A 24569-nucleotide genomic window follows, 5' to 3' on the forward strand; every position below is an offset into this window, starting at 1 on the left:
CATACCTCATGCCCACTGTTTTACCTGATATTCATGTCTGTATCCCAAAGACAGACATGGACCCTTCCACTGCCTCTCTTCCCCATGTGGTCAAACTGCATAGATTCCCTTCTCTCTCTGTTTCTCCCATTATTTGTCTCTTTAACTGAGGTATTGGGACAGTGGCCAGATGGACCTGGCCTTTTGGAGTTAAGAGCAAGGCTTTTGCCTTAAAATCTGAGAAACAGGAGCAAAGGCACAAAGCCCCAAGCAAATGTGGCCACTTTATGTGTCAGCAGTAGACCTGATGGAATTTTAATTTGAAGTGTAGCTTTCATTATATCTCTGAGAATTTGTAAACTCAATATTTGTTAATAGAGAAGCCTCCAATTACATCTGTAATCTTGGATTTATTTTTTGTTTAAGAATATGTATTCATATTTTATTTTGTAATTACAAAAACAACAAAAAATAATAAAAAAGGAAGCTATCTTCTAATTGTGGTATTTACTGGCAGACAGAATTACATTTCTGAACATGTTTATTTCCTTGTGAAAATGTTTCTGCTTTATTTGTTTACTTGCTTTGATCAAATCATGGTTGGAAAATTCCTTGGGCCCAAAAGACAATAGACTCTTGGTTTATGTAAAGACATACTATTTAATTGTAGTGCCGGAATATAGTTCATAAATTATGTCAAATTAAAATAGCTCAAGTGTAGAGGGCACAGAGGGCCTCGGTGAACAACTGAAGGAGCTGGATAGACTGCGTGAGGAGTCAGTGACCGGGAAGGCTTCAAGGAGCAACCCTATGGCTGAGACAAAAGGACCGAGTTCCCAGGGAAAGCCTGTCAGAGAAAAAAGAAAAAAGAAAGAAAAAAAAAGAAAACAATAAGTTGTTGTACAAATGAATTTAGGTAAAAAACTACAAATATTAAAGACAGCTGTATTGGGGGAAGGAAACACTTAATATTAAAATGTTAATTAAACAACAATAAATCTAGCATTTGAAAATGTGCACTTGTATGAGGGGAAGGCTGCATCAATGTGAGATTAAAGCTGAAGGGTTTATTCCCTATGAGAGGCGTGTGGGTGATTTACATATCTCCTCAACTCGGCTATGTGGTCTCCAGACACCAGGAGAAATGCTGGAGAGTCTGTGAGACAGCTGCAGGGTGAGACTGACAGGTGAGTCAGTAGGCTGAGAAAGCAGAAAGTGAGTGAGCAGATCTCTCTCATCTACAGAGGCTGACCCTCACCCCGGCAGGGCAGACAGGTCTTTCCCTTGCTTTCAGGCTGGACCTGCAGCATAAGCTCACTCTGTTCTCAGACCTTCGGATTTGGACCAGAACTGCATCACCAGCACTTCTGCATCTTCACCTGAGCAGTGTAGACATCAGGCCTGCCACTCTCCATAGCTGCCATGCACCTTCTTCATAGGCCTTTCAGGTTCCCACCCCGCCTCCAACTTTGCTTCTTTTCAGGAAAGCCCTGGGTGGTAGGGATGAGGTAGTGTATTTCTCTGTGTGAAGTCCCTAGCCACTGCTCAGAGCAGAGGCTGTTTATGCAAACCCAGGTGCTTCTCCTGGTCCTTGGTGCATGGTTGTGATAGGCTGTTCTGTCACCAGTGGGCAGGTGGGACACCAGGCTGTTTCAGAGAGTGGCACACAGACTTTTGGGTGGGAACCAGTGAATACCTGTGGTGGCTTCTCTGGGATGTTCTTCCTCTGTGCACATGCATCCTCTGGCTGCAGCTATGATAAAGTCCTTAAGGGGGCAGACTCATGGGTGGTAGGTTCTGAGGAGCTGACCTCTAGGAGACCGCGTAGCCTAGAAGGTTATCAAAGATAATTGTCCTTTGCATATAGGCATGCTTCTTGAGAGTCTGCTCAGTACTATTGTAAATAACATCTTGATTCTTCAAATATACAAAAATTGTTGTGTATTAGTACCCAGTGTAGGCTGCTTGGTACATTTTGCCATACTTTCTTTAGATGCTGCAAGATTTGTAAAGGTCACCATAATAAAACAGTAGACACTGGACGGCTTAAACTACAAATTTTTATTTATTTATTTATTTGCGCTGTTGGAGGCTAAAAGTCTGAGATGAAGATGTTAAAAAGACTTATAAACTACACAGTGAAATAAAACCTTTCCTTTTTGAGTTTCTGTAAGTCATAGTGTTTTAACCACAGCAACAGAAATCCCAGCTAAGACAGGAATTGATATCACATTGTGGGGTATTGCTGTGATAGACCTGATTGTGTGGTTTGGGGAAGGACTATGGAAGTTTGGGCTAGAAAATCCACTGAGTGTTCAAAGCTCAGTGAGCCGTTGGGAACTTGAAAGATAATGTTGAGAGCAAAGCAAACAGCAGAGGCCTGACTTGTGAAGTTCTGAGGGGAGTAAAGACTATCTGGGCCATTTATGTGATATTTAGAATTAAAAATAATCCACGTGAAACCTTTCCTTTGCTGGGAAAATTGATACTGGTCATCTGGGGCTGAAGAATCAGCTGTGGTTAAGAACAGGCCATTTCACTGGGGCTAATCTTTTGGAAAGTGTCTCCTTAGGGTCAACATGCAGAGGTTACAGTCTAGAGGTAGCCAGGCCCATACGTCACACTGACTGACTGCCAAACTTGGTAATGTGTAAGAGTTCTCAGGTGGTGTTGGCCTGGAAGGCTTCAAGGGGTCTCTCTGGACAGCAACTGAAACTTGCCACTAAGAGAGGCCACGGGTGAAGGTGCAGCCTCTGCTGCATTAGAAACTTCAGAATTGAAAAAGCTATGGAGAAAGGTTGAGGTGGGGCACTGTATCAGGGTTAGAATTCCTGAAGAGAGCCCAGGAGAGGTTATGGGTCAAGGTGAAACCCAGTTGCAGTGGAGACCCTAGCATTTTGAAGATGTCAGGACCAGGGGATGACCACCAAGGACAGCTGCAATCATGGAGTGGCACCAACCTGAGCCTGAGGTGAAGTGTGTGTGTGTATGTGTGTGTGTGTGTGTGTGTGTGTGTCAGAGTTAGAAAAAGTGAAAACCCCTCCAGTGCCCCTGAAACCCAGAGGATTTTGAATGAGTCCCAGATGTGAGGCTTGTAAATGAGTCCCTTATATCAGGACATGAACATTTTACCCTGTTGCTTTTTGGTTTGGCCCTTATTTGGTTGTGGTTGCACCCTGGTTCTTCTCTTGAAACAAGAAAGTCTTTAACATTTTTAATTCCATAGTAACCCATAGTTAAGAGACCTTGCAGTTTTAGAGAGACTTCGGAAATTTTTTATGTGTTAGTTTTTGGTTTTTGATACAGGATTTCTCTATGTGGTCCTGACTGTCCTGAAACTTTCTCTGTAGACCTTGAACTCACAGAAATCTGCCTGCCTTTGTCTCTTGAGTTCTGGAATTAAAGATGTGGGCCATCACAGCCTGGTGACTTTGAACATCTTAGAGAAGTTTTTAACTTTTAAATACCTTGGATATTTTAAAGAAACCAAACTTTGGTGCACGCCTTTAATCCCAGCTCTTGGGAGGCAGAGGCAGGTGGATTTCTGAGTTTGAGGCCAGTCTGGTCTACAGAGTGAGTTCCAGGACATCCAGGGCTACACAGAGAAACCCTGTCTTGAAAAACAAAAACAAAACAAAACAAACAAAAAAACAGAAAAACAAACTTTCAAAATGTTTGAATTCTTAAAAATTGTGTGGACTTTTAAAAAGTTGAAATGTTTTAAATTATATTATAGATATTAGTATGATCTCTTGAGGATAAAGAAGACAGGAAAGGCTGTGTTTGTGTGTCAAATTGATAGGGGTCAGTTGTGCTGGCAAGTTTTTATGTCAACACAAGCTAGAGTTGTTTTAAAAGACAGAACCTCAGTTAAGAACATGTCCCCACCAAATTGGCCTGTGGGGATCATCACACTGCAAGCAGTATTATCCCTGGGCAGGTGGTCCTTTGTAAGAATACAGGCTGAGCAAGCCACAAGGAGCAGACCAGTAAGCAGCATCCTCTGGGCGTGTCAGCTCCTGCCTCCAGGTTCCTGCTCTGACTTTCTTTCATGACGGACTACAGGTTAGAAGCCAAATGAGCCTTTCCTTCCTTGCTTTGGTCATGGTGCTTTATCACAGAAATAGAAGCCCTCACTAAGACAGTAGGGTTAATTGATTTTCTATTTTCTAGCATTCACACCCTTTATTATTTTCCCTAACTCACTGTACTAGCTGGTAAAGCCATGGTAAGGCTGAACAGAAGCTGTGACAGAAAACACGGTGATGAGGTTCCAGACTTAGAATGTCTTGTTTTTATGTTTCTTCATGTTTCATTCCAGTGTTTGTATACAATTTGAGGAAAATATCCTTTTTCTTTTTACAAAACTACTTTCAACTTAAGTTGCTTAAGTGAGCTTATAACAAAGTGGGTGAGACATTGTACTCACTAGGAATATCCCCTTTGACCCAGCTCAGTTAAATTTTTCTTTTATACAAGAATGAACTGCCTTATTGCCTTACCATCTGTGAGGCCTTCTCTCTTAGTGTTCCCACCAGGTTAGGAACACCCACAATGGGATCTCCCTAGGTCAGGTTCCCACTCCACGCACTCCTTTTCAGTCTGACTCACCTCATGACACTTGCTTTCCCAGTTGCTTCTGCCTTCAAATCAAAACAAACACACACACAAAACAACAACAACAACAAAACACAATGAAAACAAGAAAAAAAAAGTAGAAAAGAAGTCAAGAACCAAAACCTTTTTATCTGTTTCATTAATTTAGCCTTCTAGCCTCATCTAGGGTCCAGAATGTACCAGCTTAAAACTGACTGTTGAAAGGCTAAGGGAATGACCAGAGTTCAAGAATATTTGATAAATATTTGATAAAACTATACAAAGCTGAATGATCCTCAAAAAAAAAAAAAAAAACCAAAAAACCCATGGATTCAGAGAGAGGTTTGCACATTACTTATATCAATATAATTGCTTGTATTGCGTGTGTCTGATACAAGAAAAGATTTGCATGAGTTGGGATGCTTTCTGTACTCTGGATGGGGAAATTACAATGTTGTAGTTTCATTGTACGATGTTGGATTGTCAAGCTGTTGGGAAATAATTAGCACTAGAAAAACAAAGGGGGGGAGTTAGACTATTGTGCAAAACTGAAAACCAAAATTAATCTGTGTAGATATTTTACAGAGCTGCGTATAGAAAAATAAAATGTAAAGGGTACCGGCAACATTCTAGGTGAATATTGACATCCTTGGGGGGGGGGGGGCGCAGGGGACTGAGAGGCTGGTCATGCAGGAGCGAAGGAGGTAGGGGCATCAGAAACACAGAAAGCAGTGACCTGGAAAGCTGCTAACTCAATAACTGGAAGAGATGTGACAGAGGAACAGAACCCTGATGGCCCTAATAAATAATAGGCTTTCATGGATCCGTAAGGAATGGCAACAAGGGAGTGGTAAACTTATAAAAATGCAAAATAGCAGCTGAGCACTGCGGTGCACACGTGTGCACACACCTGTAATCCCAGCCCTCGGGAGGAAGATGGGGTAAGAGGATTAGCCCGAAGGAGGAGAGTGGGACTATCTCCAAAGAAGTAAATAATCAGAGAATAAACAAATTAAAGGCATAAAGCATACAGGGCATGAAAGATAAATGTCTCAGTTAGTCTGGCATGCCTCATAAAACCCACTATGTGATGCTTGGCAGACAGCTGGACAGATTAGAAGGCTGAAACCAGGGCATCAGTGAGTGAAGACTCTGCTAGCCTGAAGACAGCCACTTTCCTGTAGTGCTTTTACATGAAAAACCTGTGTTGGGAGAGGGAGGAGAAAGGAAGGAGAAGGGAGGGAAGGAGGGAGAAATAGAAAGGGGGTTATCTTTTTCTTCTTATAGAACCACTAGAGGACCACAGTCTTACGGTGTTAGCAGCCTGCCTATTTGTCCTCATTTAACAATAACTCTCTTTTAAAGACCCAGTCTCCCCACCCCCACCCCACCCCCCAGGGCAAGGGAAGGAGAGGACTGTGGTGCACTTCATAGTCATAAGTAAATAGTAAATAAACGCACAGGAGTATTCTCATTTGCATGTAGAAAAAAGTACAGGTGAATATTTATATCCTTAGGGGATGCAAATATGACTTCCTGACTGCCTGCAATGGCCAGTTTTTATGTGGACTTGACACGAGCTAGAGTCATTTTGGAAGAGGCACCCTCAATTGAGAAAATCTCCCCACCAGATTGGTTGTGGACAAGCCTGTGGCACATTTTCTTGATTACTGATTGATGAGGTAGAGCCCAGTCTATTGATGGCTCCATCCCTGGGCTGGTGGTCCTGAGTGCTGTTAGAAAGCAGGCTGAGCAAGCCATGAGGACAAGCCATGGCCTCTACTTCCAGCCCTTTTTGAGTTCCTGCTCCGACTGACTTCCCTTGATGGATGGACTACAAGCTGTAAGATGAAACAAACCCCTCCTCCCCAAGTTGCTCTTGTCAGGGGTGTGTATCTCACAATGATGGAAACCCTAACCAACACACCTTGGCCCTAGCATTCTCAGCCCAGTGTACAGATGACTTGATCTCCATGTTTATTCTGTTTTGAGATGTGCTATTGAGCCAATTATCTTTTTGATAAGCATTGGTTAATTCTCTTCCCCGGATTTTGCCACATGAGACTTTTAGCTCAAAGCAGCTCCTGATTTCTCAGTTCTTTTCCAGAGCTGGATCCTACTGTCCCTGGTCATCAATATAGTGCTATCAATCTTCTGCTTCTTGCCTAACAATGTCTTATCCCCTGCCTTCATCATTTTAGTTTGGCTGCAAAGTCTATCCAGTTTCCCTTCAAAAATTTCCAGATGTGCATCTTCATTATGTGCTGAATTTGAGGAAAGTATTCTTCTATATTGCTTGGAAACTTAAAACCAAATTTGTACAATAGAATTCTAATATTTGATGAAGCTCCTTAGGCTTTTATCAATTTTTAAAATTTTATTCTTTTTATTTTATTATGTTTATTTGATAATTGTTTATTTTATTCTTATTTTATATTATTTTATTTATTTTTACTATTCTATTTGTTAGTGTGCATTTATTGTATAAAACAATGAACTCCACTATTAAATTTCATATACATATATATGTCCTTTGCACATATTTAGTTTGTTTTACTCTCTTTTGTGCTCCAACTGCCCTTCCTGGTAGTTTGTTTGCTCTTTCTGACCACACCCCTGCCCAGTTTAGCATGGCCTTGGTAGGTAGGCGTGGAAGGACATGGTTCCCACTTGTGGAACAGGGCCAACAGGGCCCATAGCTGCTGTGGGCATAAGGCTTGTTTGTATAATGCTGTACATATTTTTATGATCCTCCTTCAAGAAATACCTTTCCTGTTAATGTTAATGACTCTGTGGTAATCAGAGACAGCTGGGAGATGAAGGTGTGTCTAATGTCTCAGCAAAATGCTAAATATTGGGACCTTCAGGACAGTTGTGGAAAAGAACTCTAAAAACATGAGTTCAAAAATATATAATTTCTCAACTGCAAAATATAAAAATGCAATATGAATTGTATGAAGGGCTTCATGAATCAAAAAGAACAGAACAAGCTGCACTACGAGCCAGCATGTCAGAAAGAATCAAGGGGCTGGGGTCATGGGATGCTGATTCATAGAATAACCAAAAAAGAACCTGGAGTAAATGACTGGACTGATACGTAAAATAAGAGACTTGGCTTATGGTCTGCAAGAGATGAGTTATCCAGACAATTTTTAGAATAGCAAAAAACACTTTGGAGAATTTTCTCGGGGGGTGGGGGGGGAGGGAGAGAGAGAGAGAGAGAGAGAGAGAGAGAGAGAGAGAGAGAGAGAGAGAGAGAGAGAGAGAGAGAGCTGCTGCTGTCTGGAGATCTCCAGCGAAAGCAGAACAGAGTAGAGTAAAGCCAGTCTGGAAAGCTGTCTCTGCCAGACTATAGACCGCCAGCCGGGATCCACGGTTTGACTTCCAGTCAACTGTTTTTGCAACTCCCAGGCACCCTTTCTCTTCAAAACCCTCTCCAAGCTGAGACTGGTCCTTGGCACACCCTAACCCTTCCATGTCATGTGCAGAGACACACATGCAGTTGCACAAACACACTCTAGACGGTGCATGAGAAAGGTGTGATACCATCTTTCTGGCGTATCTTACTCACCATGATGACCTGCCGCTCCACCAGGATTTTTGAAGACGACATGGCTTCGTCCATCAGATTTCTTCATCTCTTCATCTGCGGCCGGACATACAGGCTGGCTCTGCGTCTTGGCTGTGTGGCAATAAGCACCCATGAGCAGGTCTCTCTAGGTATGACAAGCTAGAGTCCTCCTGAGCTAGAGCCGATGAAAGTCAAATTAAAATGAGTCTGTGGACTGTAATCAGTCAGACGGTCTGGGTTGTGCTTCTATAACAAGCAAGCCCTACACCTTTCACGTTAAAACCCATGCAGGATTATCCATAGCAATGCACGTCACTGGGTCTGCACTCTCCTGAAGGAGCGCCATCTGCGTCTTCCACCTTTGCCTATCGGACTGTCTCTCTGAGCTTCTGCCTAGAAGGGTGTCCTTCCTTCTGCTCAGACTGTGTTTCAGTAGCAGGAACATTCCATGGCCACATGTTCTGGAAGGAATCCAGAAATCACATCCGTACCATGTTCCCACAAGAAGGGTGGGTAGTATCTGGAGAATATAGATTATTAGACACTCTCCTGACTATTCTTGCTTACTTCTTTATTTTTTTTTTAAATCTCTCCAATTAAACCATGTCCCCCCGCCCCAATCCTTCTGGAATTTTTCTTTTTAAAATGTCCAGAAAACCACAGTTCAGGTGACTCAGAGATAATGTCTACTCACTAGGCTTTGAGTCACAGCTGTCATGTTCTGAGTAGTTTAGGACGTTACACTTCAGTGAACTCTGTGGACTGGGACAGAAGCAAGGGCACACAGACATTTTTTCAGGGACAACATTTTAATAGGAAAAGAAGCAGGCAGGGTCTGAGCCAAAATTTAGATCCAACTAATTATTGCTGGCCACCACACATCCGGCAGCCAGCCAGGTATCTTTTGCATATGTTAGCTAATTCAATTCAATCCTTAAAAAAACAAAACAAAACAAAACAAAAAAAAACAAAAAACCAATTTCAGGTGATTCTTATCATACTTCATTTAAGTACATAGAAAGTATGCAAAAAAAAAAAAAAAGATCTGCTCAGAAGCCATTAACTAGTAACTAACAGGTATGTCTTGATTCTGTCACCTGAAGATGCAAAAGCATAACACAATAGAATCATAGGAATCGGGACCACATTTATCAGGCAGGGCTGTGGGGTGCATGAAAGGTGAGACTTCCAAAGGAAAGAGGTTGAAGTTTATTAGTTAGGGAAAGATCCAGAAAGGGCATTAACAGAGGCGAGATGCATTCCTCAGGGGCATTGATCCACTTGCTATTGCTGCCTAGGATGAATAGAAATGAGGTGTTTGGAGGCCTGGAGATGCGGTGGGAGAAAGCTGCGAAAACTCAGATAGGCCTGAGTGAGCACAGATGTTGGCAGTGGAAACAAAACACAATTCTACTTCTCCTCTCCAGACCCAGTGGGCATTGCAGCCTGGAGTTGGCATTCTCTCTACATAGAGAGCATCTTTTTATTCTAAGTTTCTAAAGGACATGTTCTCAGGGACCCCTTTCATATATAGAAGCATGAAACTACCTCAGTATGGAATGCACAGAGTTTCTCTCTAAGAAACAGAACACACACACACACACACACACACACACACACACACACTCACACTCTCACACACACACATACAGAGTGAATGCATGCCTCTTCCCCTATCACTTCTTGGACATGGTGTTTGACATCAATAAGATGTCATTCTTTGTTTGTTTGTTTTGATGTCATTCTTTTGAATGGCTATTTGGGTGTTAGAAAGAAAAGGGATACTGAGAAATCTTCATATCCAGATAAGAATCATAAATGTGCAGGCACAACCCAGATGAACAGGTGAAAAAACAGAGCCTGTAGGCTCTTCTGGAAGGCCTGAGCTCTAGATCTGAGTCTTCAGCCTTAGTTGTGATCATTTGTATATGCTTGGCTCAATGAGTGGCACTATTAGGTGTCTCCTTGTTGGAGTAGGTGTGGCCTTGTTGGAGGAAGTGTGTCACAGTGGGGGTAGGCCTTAACCTTCCTCCTAGCCATGTGGGAGCCAGTCTTCTCCTGGCTGCCTTTGGGATCAAGATGTAGAACTTTCTGCTCCTCTAGCCCCATGTATGCCTGGATGCTGCCATGCCACATTTATGATAATGGACTGATCCTCTGAACCCATAAGCCAGCCCCAATTAAATGTTGTCCTTTGTAAGAGTTGCCTTGGTTATGATATGTCTTCACAGCAGTGGAAACCCTAACTGAGAGAGTTGTGTATTCCGATTCAGTGAGTAGACTGATCCTTCAGGGAAAGTCTGCAGTTTTCAACCGTTTGGAGTCGATTTAAACATTTTCCCTTCTTCCTGCTGCTGCATGCCAGATATCTCCTATCAGCTTGCCCTTTCTGGGCTACATTCTAACACCATTTTATGAAAAAAAAAATTTCCAAGTCTGAGAACACATCTTTAGTGGAAACTGCATACAGGGCAGGTCTGTTTTGACTGCTGAGAGCCTGGAGAGTCTGAGAACTGGGGATCAAGAGCAGGAAGGCTCTTCAGCAGCCTAGTGCCCTGACTAGGGAAAGGAGTCCAACCCAAGGCAGTGGCAGCATAGCAGACACCCAGACTTCCTGGCCAATGATCTGACAGCTGCACTTGAAGTCAGGCTGGATGAAGTGGTGTTTCTGTCGGCTTCAGCTGGCCCTTCCCATTAACATTACAGTAATGGAGTTGTGTGGTGGTTGAAGAAAAGCATTGCTAGTTACAGGGGGTGATTTACAGGACACCAGACTCCGTATTTCAGAGTCTCCTGTGTACCATAAAAAATGTATTATAAAGGAATAATCTTTATCTGAACCGAAGCTGCGGTGTGGAAGACTCATGTCCAGCTGAGAGCAGCAGCGAGCTTTTGTTCACCCAGGGAAAAGTCCCCGGTCTTCGTCATATTTGATTAACATTTTTCCTCTCTTTGGTACTAGGTATCTTGTTAATATTTAGACATTATATACATTTTCTTTCAACTATTGTTCCCATTATGAGATCAAATAGAACAGGAGGAGCCAGCCTCTGCAGCAGAAGAGGGGAAAAGCTGAGAGTCTGGGTACCCAGCTAACTGTGCCTAGCAGGGTAGAGCACACTAGAGCCAGTGCCAGTACTCAGGAAGAAGGTCTCCTGAGAGTGCCTCCCTAGATGGACTCTCCCCCAATTCTAGATTTCATCTCCCCCTTCTCCTGAGCTAAAGGCTACAACAAACCAGTCCACTTGAGCAAAGCCTTCCATACCACTGAGTGAGAGGAGGGATGGAAATCTCTCGGCTAAGCACAGGCACCTAAAATATTCAGTGAAGTGACACGCAGACATTCTTCTGCTTATTCGGTGTTTGGAGGGATGAGGACCCCAGTCTGTGTCAGCTCAGGGAACCCCAAGCTCTCTTAGCTCGCAGTGCCTCCCACAGGGCACAGGTGGGTGCACCTGTGGTTAAAGGGACCCGGTAGGGGACAGCGCCATCTCCCAGCAGAAAGTACAGTCACTGGGTGAAGAGGCAGGAGCGAAAGCTTCTAGTCTGGGAAACCTTAGGGTCTGTGTCAAAGCTCCACCCATCAGGAGCCTCAAAGATAAGGCTGGAGAGGTGGAAGTTGGGGTGGGGAAAGAACTGCATCAGAAAGCAAAGCAGGAGGAGGCTAGGGAAGGGACAGTCGGAAATGGGCTGAGTTTTCTCAGAGTCCCACCGGAGGAGACCTGGGGAACTTGTCACTGCTAGGCTCACAGCTTCCCCAGCGCAGGACGGCCCAGGCCAGCTCTGGGTTACAATTCCCTCCAATTCTGGAGCGAACGCTGACCAGCGCGGACACCTCCGACTCCCGTGGGAGCGCAGCGCCAGGGCGGGGCGGGGTCCTCCGCGCGCGCTTGGCGGCGGCTGGCGGGGGCCGGGATCTCCGCTCTCCCGGGCGCCCCAGTCTTGGCGCACGCCTCCGCTCTCGCGCACCCCCTCCGCAGGCACGCGCGAGGCGCACCCCTCCTTCCCCGGGCGGCGGCGGGCGCGCGCCCGGCCCCCTCGCCTCCGCCCCTCGGCGCCCGTCCTCTCTCCCGGCAGAAAGTTAGCAGCAGGGAAGGAACTCGGGGCTGCGGGAGCGGTAGCAGCGCCAGCCCAGGGAGAGCGGGGCGCTGCGCACGGAGCAGGTGCCGCCGCGACTAGGCGCCCCCCTCGGGCTCCTGGCCTGAGGTTGAGGGGGGCGGCGGGGGCTCGCGAGGGGAGGGGGCCATGCGGCCGGGCTTGTCCCCGGCGCAGCGGGACGGCAGCCAGGGCCGGGGGCGCAGCGGCGTCGCTCCATGCAGCCGGGGCGGCTGGGCGGCGGCGGCGGCGGCGGCGGGGGCGGCGGCTGAAACCATGTCCGGGCAGCGCCGGGGGCCGCCGCCGCCGCGAGCCGGGAGCCGCGATGGCCCGGTGGCCCGCACCGCCTCCGCCTCCGCCGCCGCCGCCGCCGCTCGCCGCGCCGCCGCTGCTGCCCGGCGCCTCCACTAAGGGGCCGCCGGCGCGCAAGCTGCTCTTCATGTGCACCCTGTCCCTGTCCGTCACCTACCTGTGCTACAGCCTGCTGGGCGGTTCGGGTTCGCTGCAGTTCCCGCTGGCGCTGCAGGAGTCCCCGGGATCCGCCGCGGAGCCCCCGCCGAGTCTGCTGTCTCCCTCTCTGCCGCCTCCCGGCGTGCGCCCCGGCGCCTCCTCACCACCGCCGGACAACGCGAGCCGCGGGCCACCGCCCGAGCCCCCTGAGCGCTTCACGACTCCCGCGGCCGACGGCTGGGGACTGGCGAGCGGTGGCGGTGCTCGGGACGCCTGGCCCAGGAGCCCGCCTGCCCCCGGAGACGCGGTCACAGAGCAGGACGCGCTGTTAGGGCGCGGGGCGCAGGAGCCAGGCGCCGCCGAGGAGCTGGAAGGCCGGAGGGCGGCCAACGGGAGTGCGGAACGGGGCCCCGCCAGCACCCCTGATTATGGGGAGAAGAAGCTGCCCCAGGCACTGATCATCGGGGTCAAGAAAGGAGGGACACGCGCGCTGCTGGAGGCTATCCGAGTCCACCCGGACGTAAGGGCAGTGGGCGTAGAGCCGCACTTCTTCGACAGGAACTACGAGAAGGGGCTGGAATGGTACAGGTAGGAGGCTACTGCCGAGTGCGGGACGCGTGAGGGGTCCCGAGAGCCCACAGTCAGGGCATCCAGGGGAGGGCAGTGGGAGCCCTGGCCTGGTTGCGCAGAGTCCCGGTACAGAGGAGAGAACAGGACTCCAGCTAAAAGATCACTTTATTTCGGGGAAAGGGGAGGAGCAGGTGCCTTGGAGAACTACCAGGCTTCAAATCTGGGAATCCCCAGCTCTCCCGCCTGTCTGTGGGGTGTTTCCCAACCCAGGCCGATACAGGGCGCTGGGCTTCTAGTTGAGAGCGAGCGGAGGAATGAGACAGGAGAGCTAAATTGACGACGAGCTTTGAGATCCCCAGGAATCAATCTAAAGCGCCCTCAAAAAGCGTTTGTGTGGCTGGAATCCAACTTCAGTGTTTTCAGGTCAGAGCAAAATGAACAGTTTAAAAAAAAAAAAAAAAAGACAGACGGTGTAGGCGCTTTGGCTTTAGAGTAAAGGTAGGCTATTTCCTACGTCTGTAACTTTCTGTCCCTCTTGGCTGAATGAACACTGGGTTGATTTAGTATCAGGAGCCTAGGTGTCTAGATGCCAGTTGGTGCTATAAGCGTGTCTGCCCTGTGCAGAGATCTTTCTAATTTGAGCATCCTTGGAGACAGACTGGAGTTACTTCTGCTGGGAGGTATATACCTCTTTCTGACAGGACACCATCAGGTGTTGGTGCTGCGAGGGAGGAAAGAAGCAGGAGAAAGTTAAATGCGGGTCAGATAGCGATTATCTGTCTTTCTTGCCAGCCCCGACATTAAAACAACATTGGTGCGTGCACATGCTCAGAATGCAAGCCCCTTTCTCTCTTGTCCCTCTTCTTTCCTCCCTCTTCATTTCTTTCTGGATAACAGATCTGGACGGGTAGCCCCATCTCGATCACATTTCAATAATTAATCGCAACTGTCAAACAGAAACAGAGCCCTTGTCTGCTGAAGCGATGCTATCAGTTCCACAGAGCCAACTGGTAAAATTGTCCTGTGACAGGGCTGCTTTCCTGTGGAAGAGACCTGCTTCCTGGGTTTAGATTACAGCCTGGGAAAAGTTTTGGCCATTACTTTGGGAATATGTAATAAGCATGTGTGTTATGACTGTTTTCTCCCACTTTTGAAAAAATTGCCTTGTGCCTTAAAAGCTGCGGAGAAGAAGTACACCGAGCCATAAACATTCCAGCACATCACACTGAGACAGGGAATGTGTCTGTTAATGTCTTGTCTGTTTCAACAGCAAGAACTAATTGGGATATTTTAGGAGGCTTCAAACAGTCCCTTCCTATCAAAACATAAAACAGCAAGTGCCTAATTTAACTGGAAAAAATCCTTATTTATAACATCACAAGCCGTGGCTTCCAGTTTGTGATTATAATTAAAAAGGTGTTAGGATGATTAATGCAACAACAGCAAAATAAAGACAGGGGAAGATGTCTGGGAAGGGTTCAGCTGTTTACTGGTGAGCTACAGGAATGTCCTGATTTCTTCTGTGGGGTAGCTTTAGCCATAGGAGGGGAAGTAGGCATCCCCCCCTCCCGGTTCTGATTTTAAAACTGTGCATCTTGTGGGAAGTGTCAGATGCCCTTTAAGAGAGGAAGAAAGATCAAATCTTGCAGCATGTGTTTTGGGTGGCTTTGCTGCAGTGGGGCTACAGAAAGAAGTGATTTATTTGGATGACCAATAAAGTTTGTGGGAATGTTTGAACTAGGAAGTCCCTATCCTGGGGCCTGGAGAATTTTCTAAATGAAAGGAAAGAGAGGATAGATTTCTTAGGTTCTTTTACACCGATGCCAGGATGAGGAGATACATAAGCTACCTCACTGTCATGGCTACTGAAGGTGTGTGGTGTAGCGATAACCCCAGCCCCCTGATCCCAGTCAACACTTGTGGCATGTGTGGCTTGGTATTTGTTAGCCCTTAGTAGAGCTGCTAGACACAAATGGTATGTCTAGGACAAGGCCTGCTTGGGCCCAGGTATGAGAACCATTTGGTATCTCTTGGTCCTCAACTCCTGGCCCTTATCCTCTTGCCATATAGAGACACGAGGCTGAGTGAGGCTGATTGGAGATGAGGCTGAGACTTTCTTTAAGAGCAAGCCTCAAGGAAGTGTGTGACTCTCTAACAGCACAGGTTCCATTAGCCACTGAAACATGGCTGATGGAAAGACTCCTGGAAGCTCCTGGGGATCACTGGTAAGCTTCCCAGCCTCACTGCTGACAGCCGTGCTTTGAAGACATTTGTGAGACTTCATTAGTCTTGTCTTTTCATGCTTGCCCTGAGCCTCTCTTCCATGTAGGCAGAAGGGATGATAGATAGATCCTAATGTAGAAATGTGAGTAGTGGCTTTGATTCAAACCAGTTGAAACTCTTTGTCTTGGTTCCCCGAGCAACTCTAGACCCTAAATGATGGCATCTTAACTTGCCCGTGCCATGTCTGCCGTCTACAATCTGGTGGCTTCATTGAAGAAGCACAGGTTAATTAAAAGTTGTAAATTTTCATTATGTATTTAACCATTTACTCCTTTACTTGTTTATCATTTTAAATGTACTCCCAGTTGTCCACTGGTTCTGCAAGTGGTCCTGGATTTTGTGCTTTGAGCAAGAAGAGCTGAGACAAAACTGGAGCTGCTGTCCATGCGACTGGCTTGGGCTTCCCTCCTAGCTAACAAATCAGCTTTAGCGGGTCCATTTCTGTGGCATCACTCCAGTTGTCCCTAAATCCGGGTTTTCCTTTGTACCTATGCTGTCGATCTAACGGGATGTAAAAACACTTCGAAGATTAGAAGATGTACATTCGATTTTCAGGGCAGCACTGGACTAATGGATTAGGATGTGTGTATTCAGGCTGTAGAGATGCTTAGCCTCAGCGGTGGACTGACCCAGCCAGTCAATGGTTAATAAGCCTGGTGGGTCAAGCCCTCTTCTTCTGCCTTTCTGTACCGTTCTCCAAAAGGGCAAAACCATAAACAAATTCCATAAGAATGATACAGGGATCCTGGCAGAGACCTGAGCCCTTCTAAGGGATGGGACCTTGGGGGCAGACCCCTGGCTGCCACTAACAGAACTCATCATAATGACAGAGGGACAGAAGCACTTGCCTCTTCTGTGACTTGCATGTATAGTGACCATGACATTTTGCTTTAGAAGCCACTTAGCTCCAAGGTGATGGTCTATTATGTCCTATTGGGAGGGTGGAGTGACCCCAAGAACTCACTGTGTGCTATAGGATGCTCAGCTCTTGTTCCCCAGTGGTTGACAGCAGCACTCCCAGCTGGTGTCTGGAGAGAGGACTGAGGACATGAGATGCTGGTATTTATGGAATGCCAGCCATAGTGCCGGCTGCCACTCTATAGATGTGTTATTCACTGCAGCGTTGAGATTATGCTGTGAGCTAAACAGCAGCGGTTCTGTTTTGTGACCACGATTTCTTTATTCCTGAGGTAAGTGACTGGCTCAGGGTCCTTGGCTTGGTGGCTGTCCGAGCTGAGATTCAAACCTGCATCTATCCAGTTGCTTTGTTTCTTTGTATCTTTGCCTATACCACATTGCCACTCACTAATGCTAAAGGCAGCTGCCTTTTCAATCCTTACCTTTGAGACATGCTTAGTGGCTGCTGAGTAGGCACTTGGTACTGTTGCAGGAATGGAGGATAAGGTGAAGCATGAAGCGGATGGAGCCCCGTCCTCCTGAAAACATCAGTATAGTAAGAAGGTGAACAGACAATAAATAAGCAAACCAAACAGTGTGCAGTGAACGTTTTGCTTTGATGAAGGAAGTCAGGAAAGCCCAACTAACCACATGCAAATGACTGGTACAGCTGAAGTGGCCAGATTGGAATACTCCAGAAACATAAAATATACAGAGTGAAAAGTTGCTCAACAGTGAGTTTCTACTTATGGCACATAGAGACCCTAGCATTAATACTGAGGTTAATAATGTGCTTTCTTAAATTAATTTCGTGCTTTGTTGTTGTTGGCACTTCTAGGAAAAGTAAAGCCATGGTCTCCTGTGTGTGTTCCACTATGGAGCTACAGCCTCAACCCCCAATTTCACTCCTTTTTACCCTTTAAAAGTGGCTGTTAGAGAATGTAATAGGATATCTATGAGGGATTCGTAGGTCTATTGGGTGGCCCTTGTGCAGTGTTGAACTTTTAAATGTTAAGCATGTCCAGAGATCTTTGTTCATTTTGATGTGATGCTACAGGTCTTGTGTGTGTGTGTGTGTGTGTGTGTGTGTGTGTGTGTGTGTGTGTGTATGAGTGTGTGTGGGTGGTTTGAGGTGGGGAGGGTGGGACAAGGTGCTGGGCTTCTGAGTTTCTAAGATGCCCCAGATGCCATTGTTGCTACTGAGTCTTAGAACTTACTTTGAGACATTGATGTGCAAATGTATGCATGCATATGTTGGTGTACATGTGTGTGTGTGTGTGTGTGTGTGTGTGTGTGTGTGTGTGTGCGCGCGCACGTGCGCATTCGGGTGTGTGTATGTGTGCCCTTGTGTGTACACTCTCATAGCTGTTTGTACATGCAAGTGTGTTATTTTGAGATGATCCTGTGATGGGAATTATACAAACGGAGTGAAATGGTGAGACACAGAACCAGTCGGAGATGTTCCCAGCAGAGGGAAGAGTGAGTGCGAAGGTCTCGAGAAGGAATCGAATTGTGTGGCTCTGCAGCATTTATTCATCAGTCTAGAGGAAACTGAGTTCACAGGACAGTGCAACCTCCTGGCTGAGTGACCTCCAGTGCACAGGTGATGACATCACTCAGGCTCAGTTTGTCCGACAGTCATTTCTTCCCAATAGACTTGTCAGGGGAGTAAATGAAATAGTAGAAGTGGAGACGGTTATTCACAAAGTGAGTGTCCTAGAGCAGAAGCCCAAATGAGGCCGAGTACTGCTCGTCCTCATTTCCAAAATCCTTTTGCTTTTCTGATCCTTCACCTCTAATCATGGATGTGATGATGTCACCTTGCTGATCTCCTTTGGATTGCTTTGGGAAAAGCCCAGTAAGGAGGACTTTGCAACCTGCATCTCTTTCGTATTTTAAACAAACTCAGGTGATGCTGGGGCCCTTGTGGGTCAGATAAATGAAAGTAGAGAGTGGGCAGAGGATGCTCTTGAGCTCACTTTCCTTGAGCTAGGGGCACCGTCAGCTCTGTTCTGGATACAGTTCCATACACACAGGAGCCAAGGGTTATCAGATCTTTATTCTGTAAGAAGAAATGGGAAGCCATGTTTTGATGTAAAATCTTCTGGTTTCTAGTGCTGGCCACAGATTTCAGTTCCTTCAAACATGCTGTGTAGGCCAATACTGTGGAGCAAATGAAACCCATCTGTGGGCTGGATGCAGCCAACTTACGACCAGTTTGTGACCTCTGGGCTAAACTCATTTAGGAAAGTAACTGGTGCCCTGTGCAGTGGCCAGAACTGTGGCTTACAGGTGCTACTTGGGTGAGCGTTCTCCCTTTTCTAGCTTTTTGCAACAGTTATGGGGAAATGTGGCAGTAAGCACCAACAGGGTCTGATGCAAGCACTAAGGCAGAAAAAGAAACTTCATACATAAAGTATCTTTTTGTTTCCAATTAGTGTTTCCTGCAGGGAGGCCCAGTCCCCCCTGCCTCAGCCTCCTGTGTGCAGGGTTCACAGCTGTGTACCGCCACACCCACTGTTTGCTTGCTTTCTTTTCTTTTGTTTTTCAAAGCTGGGGATGGAATTCAGGACTTATGCATATAGGTCCTGAATATATGGGAACCATATACTCCCAGCAGGAGAATTCTTAACTTAATGATCTGGAGTGACCACACCTGATCTGACCACATAGATGACTTGGGTTTATAAGATCTAATCCCATAGGGAGGCTGGACACCTAAGAGGTAGGAAATGTGGCTTCAAGGTTTTTCTCTCTTATGTCAGCTACCAGCGTGCTTATATTAATAAAGCCCATTTTCTGACTAAAACACTTTGATCCTCGAATGCATTTATGTAGCAGGCTCTTTACAGGGATGGATGTAGGAGTCTGAAGGGATATGGTGTGGGACAGACCCTTTCTTCTCTGAGCCAGGAAACACAGCAGGCTCATTGTGTGACCTTGGATAAGTTGAGAGATACCTTGGAGCTTCAGCCTCTCCATCTATAGAATGGGCTCATCGTTGTTTACTTCCAAAGCACTATATGACAGTGAACCACAGGGACATCTCAAATGCCTTGTGTAGAGTTGGTGACATAAGGTACCTTACCTGGTTTCTTCATTTTCCTTCAATGCCTTCCTTTTATTCTGCCCTGCAGTATGGAGGACCCTAAGGAGAAAGCCAGACTCATTTGTCATTCATTGGATACCGCCTTTTATTTCAAGATTCTATCTGAAAGAGAGCTTGCGAGTCCCCAGCAGCTCTTAAGTAGTTATCCAGAGGACAATCAGAGGGTTCCAGAAGTCGGCCTGTTGGCTCTGAGTGGGAGATGAGTGTAATTTCCTGAGGTAATCTGGTCATGCTCATCCACCCAGAGGAACTGGGGGGAAAAATGGCCCAGTTCTCTGGGTTGTCACTCTCTTGAGCCTCTGGCAGAAAAGCAGACCATTTGCTCTGGATATCCCAGAAGCAGTAAGCTGCCAGACAGGTAAGTGTGTCTTCATCTTCCCCACAGTACCCAAGACACCCTGTCACTCTTCTGCCTGGGCTCTGGTGAACTCACTCAGGTGCTCCAGCCACCTGACCATGGCTTATTTTTTATCTTTGTAAGCCTTGCCAGGCCTGTTTCACTTATAAATAGAGTCCCTGTAGAGGCCTTGAGACACGGGGTGAGTTGAGATGCTGGCTTGGATGCTCCAGAGCTTGAAAGGTTTGGTTTTTCCTAATGGATGCTAGCTCTGGAAGGGATTGAACCCCCCCCCCCCCCCCAACAAAGTCAGCTCTGGAAACCATTGGTTTCTGTGGTTTAACAAGCTACTCTGCAACTGTCTTGGGAATATTGGTCTGAAATTATAGAATTATAATTCACCACTGGAGACTTTACGCTGATCTTGTCATTAATTAAAAGCAGAAGGTTGATTCTTTTCCCTCCTCCCCCAAAGTACTCACTAGTTAGGATTGCCTGACTCTTAAAATTATTTTTATTTTAGGAGTATACTAACTATGTGTGGTGGCATACACCTTTAGTCCCAGCATTCAGGAGACAGAGGTGGGCAGATCTCTGTGAATGTGAGGCCAGCCTGGTCTACACAGTGAGTGTGAGGCCAGCCTGGTCTACATAGTGAGTGTGAGGCCAGCCTCATCTACACAGTGAGTGTGAGGCCAGCCTGGTCTATACAATAAGTTCTAGGCCAGCCAGGACTAGGAGTAATACCCTTTTGAGGAAAAAAAAGGAAGAATCTACAGTTTAGAGGGGAATGAAGTAACATGTGTATTACTGCATATACATGTAAGTGAATACACACACATACACACACACACACACACACACACACACAAACTGCATATATGTTGGTGGTTTCCAGTGAGAAAAAGTTGAACTTAATTTAGAACTAAGATGAGTCATTGGCATCCATGACTAGGATGTCTGTTGGAATTTAGGAAAATGGCCTAGAGCTCAAAGGGTGGCAGTAGGTTCCTGCGTTCCTTCCTCTGCTGTGTTTGTCTTGCTTCCTTTTCAGGTTGGCATCTCATCCCATTTTATTCCTCATCCCAGGTGGTAAGTAACACCCACCCCCATGTTTCAAGGATGGCTTTTAAGAGTGTCTGCAGAGAGTGTCCAGAGATGCCATTGTCCGGACTATGACATGTGACCCCTTCTAAAGCAGGGCTTGGGTGTGCTCTCAGTAGGCCAGGAGGATATGTAGACACTTCTTTGACCTGAGATGGTGGCAGAGGTGTGGAAGCAGAGGTAGTCTTACACAAATGACAGGACATAATTTGCTTGAAGAGGAAGAAGGGTCTAGAGGGTTGATGTTACACCTGATGCCCATGAAACAGGAAAACCCTCTGGGGTGGCACATGATCTGTCATCTAGCATGTTAATTGGTAAGAGGTTTAAAGGGTTAGTTTGAGGTCAGGTTTACTTGCATGTCTCATTCATTCATTCATTCATTCATTCAACATGTAATATCCACTGTGTGCCATTTGCTGGGCTTAAACATGGCCACCAATTAGAGACATGAACATGAACATGATTTTATGATAAAGGAACCTTGACTGAATAGGATTCACTCTAAGAATGGAAGGGTGGTTCAATCCTTGACAGTGCATTTTATTGTTAAATTTCACAGATGTGCCCATTCTTATGGTATATGTTGTGGATACTGGAGAGAGAGTTTCTTTTCTGGGACCTGGTCACACTAACTCCCTCTGTAGGACCTTTTCAGTCTCATTAACTCTTCCAGGAAGACTCTGTCCCCAATCTCTGGGTTGCTGGTGTCTCCTTATCAAGTCTTCAGGTATTGGTTGAAGTTTAGACCCTTCTAACAGACCATTGCCATCTCCACAAAGGTCTTTCTGCTCTGCCCTGACCAGCTGCTCTACTCTCCTCATAAGCTGTGTCATTCCTCAGAGTTACCCCCACTTACCCGCTCATTGAATGGTCAACTGCACAGAAACAAGGACCCCGTCCATCTCATTCCTTACCAGTGCCATGCACACAATAGCCACTCACAAGGTGACACTTTGCTAGCTGACAATAAAGAATCAACAAACCTACTAGACAAAGGCGAATCTTCTGTGTGTAACACTCCAGACTTCAGAGAACAAAGAACATGCCTGTTTCTTGGGAATCTGGGTTATAAATTGTTGTAAGTGCTTTCACATGCTAATTCCACAGGACAACTTTGGGTGCAAGGGGGATAACTTAGGATCTGTGTTAGGCTCCTGCTCATCGAGCCTCACAGGTGAGTGTACTACTCCTCTGTTACAGATAGAGGGTGACACTGGGAGGGTAAACAGGGTTTCCAAGGACACAGAGCAGGCTGCCAGGAGCCAGGTGTTTGTCTGCTAAGACAAATGACTCTTATTTCCTGGTCTCTGTGGCTATAGTGATATTATAGGAGAACAGCCTTGGTTCTTTCCCATAGACCATTTTATCCCAAGAGTTGCTGGGGTTTAGCATCACCATCTCATCATCAAAATCTCATTGCCACTAGGTGTGTTGGAACACACACATAATCCTTGCACCCAGACTGAGCCTAACTATTTCCACATCACTCCCCATTTAATACTCAGTTGCAAAAAGGGTGTTGTGATATTCATTGTACAGGTGAATCTTCTTTCTTTCGATTCCATATTAAAGCTTCTGTTGGAGGTGAGAATACTGAGAGTTGCTGGACATGAGGAAATATTTGAGTTTAATCCTGGCACTATCCTATCCCAGGGCACCTTGGATTTTAGAGTCACTTGGCATTTTGATACAGAATCTGAACCTGGGGCTGGGGGGATGTCTTAATGCTGAAAGGTGCTTGCCATGCAAGTGTAAAAACCCAAGTTTGAATCTCCAGAAGCCAAGGGAAAGCCAGACATATAAAGTGACTGTCTACAAACCTAGGGTTCCCTTGAAGAAATGAAGGCAGAGGCAGGGGAATCCCTGGAAGCTCACAGCCCAGCTTGTCTGGCATCCACAGTAACACAAAATAAACACACTCTCAAACAAGGTGAGAGGCTAGACCAAACACCACGAGTGTACCTTGACATATACATGCTTGTGCTTACATATATGGATCGTCACAACCACATATATACACATTGCACACACACACACACACACACACACACACACACACACACACACACACACACTAAATAGAGAAATACATAAAAAAGAAAAAAAGAACTTTTAAAGAGGTAGACCTGAAATTAGAAGTTACAGTTTTGAACCAGAGTTCTACATATGTCTCCCTTGTATGCATATTAGTACTTAACCTTTGAATCTTGTATTTCACATCTTTAAAATGGGACTAGCATCCTCTTCTAAATCCACAGGAGTGTTGCAGGAGGGGAACAAGGGTTCTAAGCAGGAAGCTACCTCATCTGTCTACACGTGTTAGTTGTTGTTAATCCACGCACGTTTCCTGAATTCCTCCAGGTAATTGGTTTTCTGGGATGTTGCACTCCAGGGAATGCCTGAAATACAGGACGATTCCTCTTATCATAAAGTTAGATTAAGAAGTTTAATTTACAGAAACTATTATACAGCATGGATATCAAATGTTCTGAGTGCAGACTGCAGAAGGTTCCAGAGAACTCTTGGGCAGCCTTAATCTGCATAACTCTCTCCCCTGACTTATGACCACCGGAGCTTTTTTTTTTTTAATCCTGAAACAACATAAAGAGTAATGGGGCATGCTTGCTTTGTCAGACTACCCTGCAGTTAATCAACTCTAGAAGTGACCAGCAGATTCTCTTATTTGGTTCTCAATTGGCCCATCATCTTCCCTCCCCCCCACCCCGTCCCTGCGCATACCTTGGCTGTAATTCCCAAGCTGGTATATTCATATATCACCTTCTAGTTGTTCATCCATCCTGCTTTTTAATCCTTTGTGGTTGGCAGAGTAATAGTTACTTGAAATATCTTTATCCTAACTCATAAGATACATCAGATTTCATGGCAAAGGACAATTAGGTTTCACATGGAAATAAGATCATGTGCTAACTAGCTAACAGAATGACAGATTGGCCCATATCTTTTGGATGAACCCAATTAATTACAAGAAGCCTCATAAATGGAAGGGGAGGTGGTGAGAGAACCAGAGACACAGAGCGCGTGAGGAATCCGGTCAACTATGCATGGCTTTGAAGACAGAGGGAAGGGCTGTGAGCCAAGAAGTTTTTGCAGCATCCAGAATCAGAGAAAACACAAGGAAGTAGAATTTTAGCATCTTCAGAAGGAAGGCAGTACAGTGACACTCGTTGAAATCCATCTTAGACTCTGGCCACAGGAACAGTAAGATGATATATTTACATGGTGTTAAGCCTCTAACCTTTCAAATACTTATTATAGTAACCATAGGAGATGACTACACTTTGTTCAGGTGTGCCTAGCAGTCACCAAAGCACTTTGATTCTCTCTCTCTCTCTCTCTCTCTCTCTCTCTCTCTCTCCCCGGTTTTTCTTCTTTTCTAGAAAAAAAGTCATCTTCAGGGCCTTCTGGTTCTCTTTCCAAACAGATTGAGTGGGACAGTGTATGAACGCACAGTATTTCCAGAATGTAAAAGTAAGAGTGGCTGATAGAAGCTAGGCATTTCTGTCTCTTGTTAGGTAGTGAACATTGTTCTTCAGAGAACATAGGTGCACAAGCAC

The 24569-nt window shown here is 45.9% G+C and overlaps 1 protein-coding gene across 1 annotated transcript in view; it reads left to right on the forward strand.

Annotated features, from left to right (window-relative positions):
- Positions 1-12566: 12566 nt before the first annotated feature.
- The window catches only part of Hs3st4 (heparan sulfate-glucosamine 3-sulfotransferase 4), a 420165-nt gene continuing 408162 nt past the window's right edge, over positions 12567-24569 (forward strand). The window contains exon 1 of the mRNA XM_021212560.2: positions 12567-13279. Coding sequence (XP_021068219.1) covers positions 12567-13279 — 713 coding nt within the window. The remainder of the gene's footprint in view (positions 13280-24569) is intronic.

The sequence above is a fragment of the Mus pahari genome, chromosome 1, assembly GCF_900095145.1.
Source record: "Mus pahari chromosome 1, PAHARI_EIJ_v1.1, whole genome shotgun sequence".
Taxonomy (NCBI): Eukaryota; Metazoa; Chordata; class Mammalia; order Rodentia; family Muridae; genus Mus; species Mus pahari.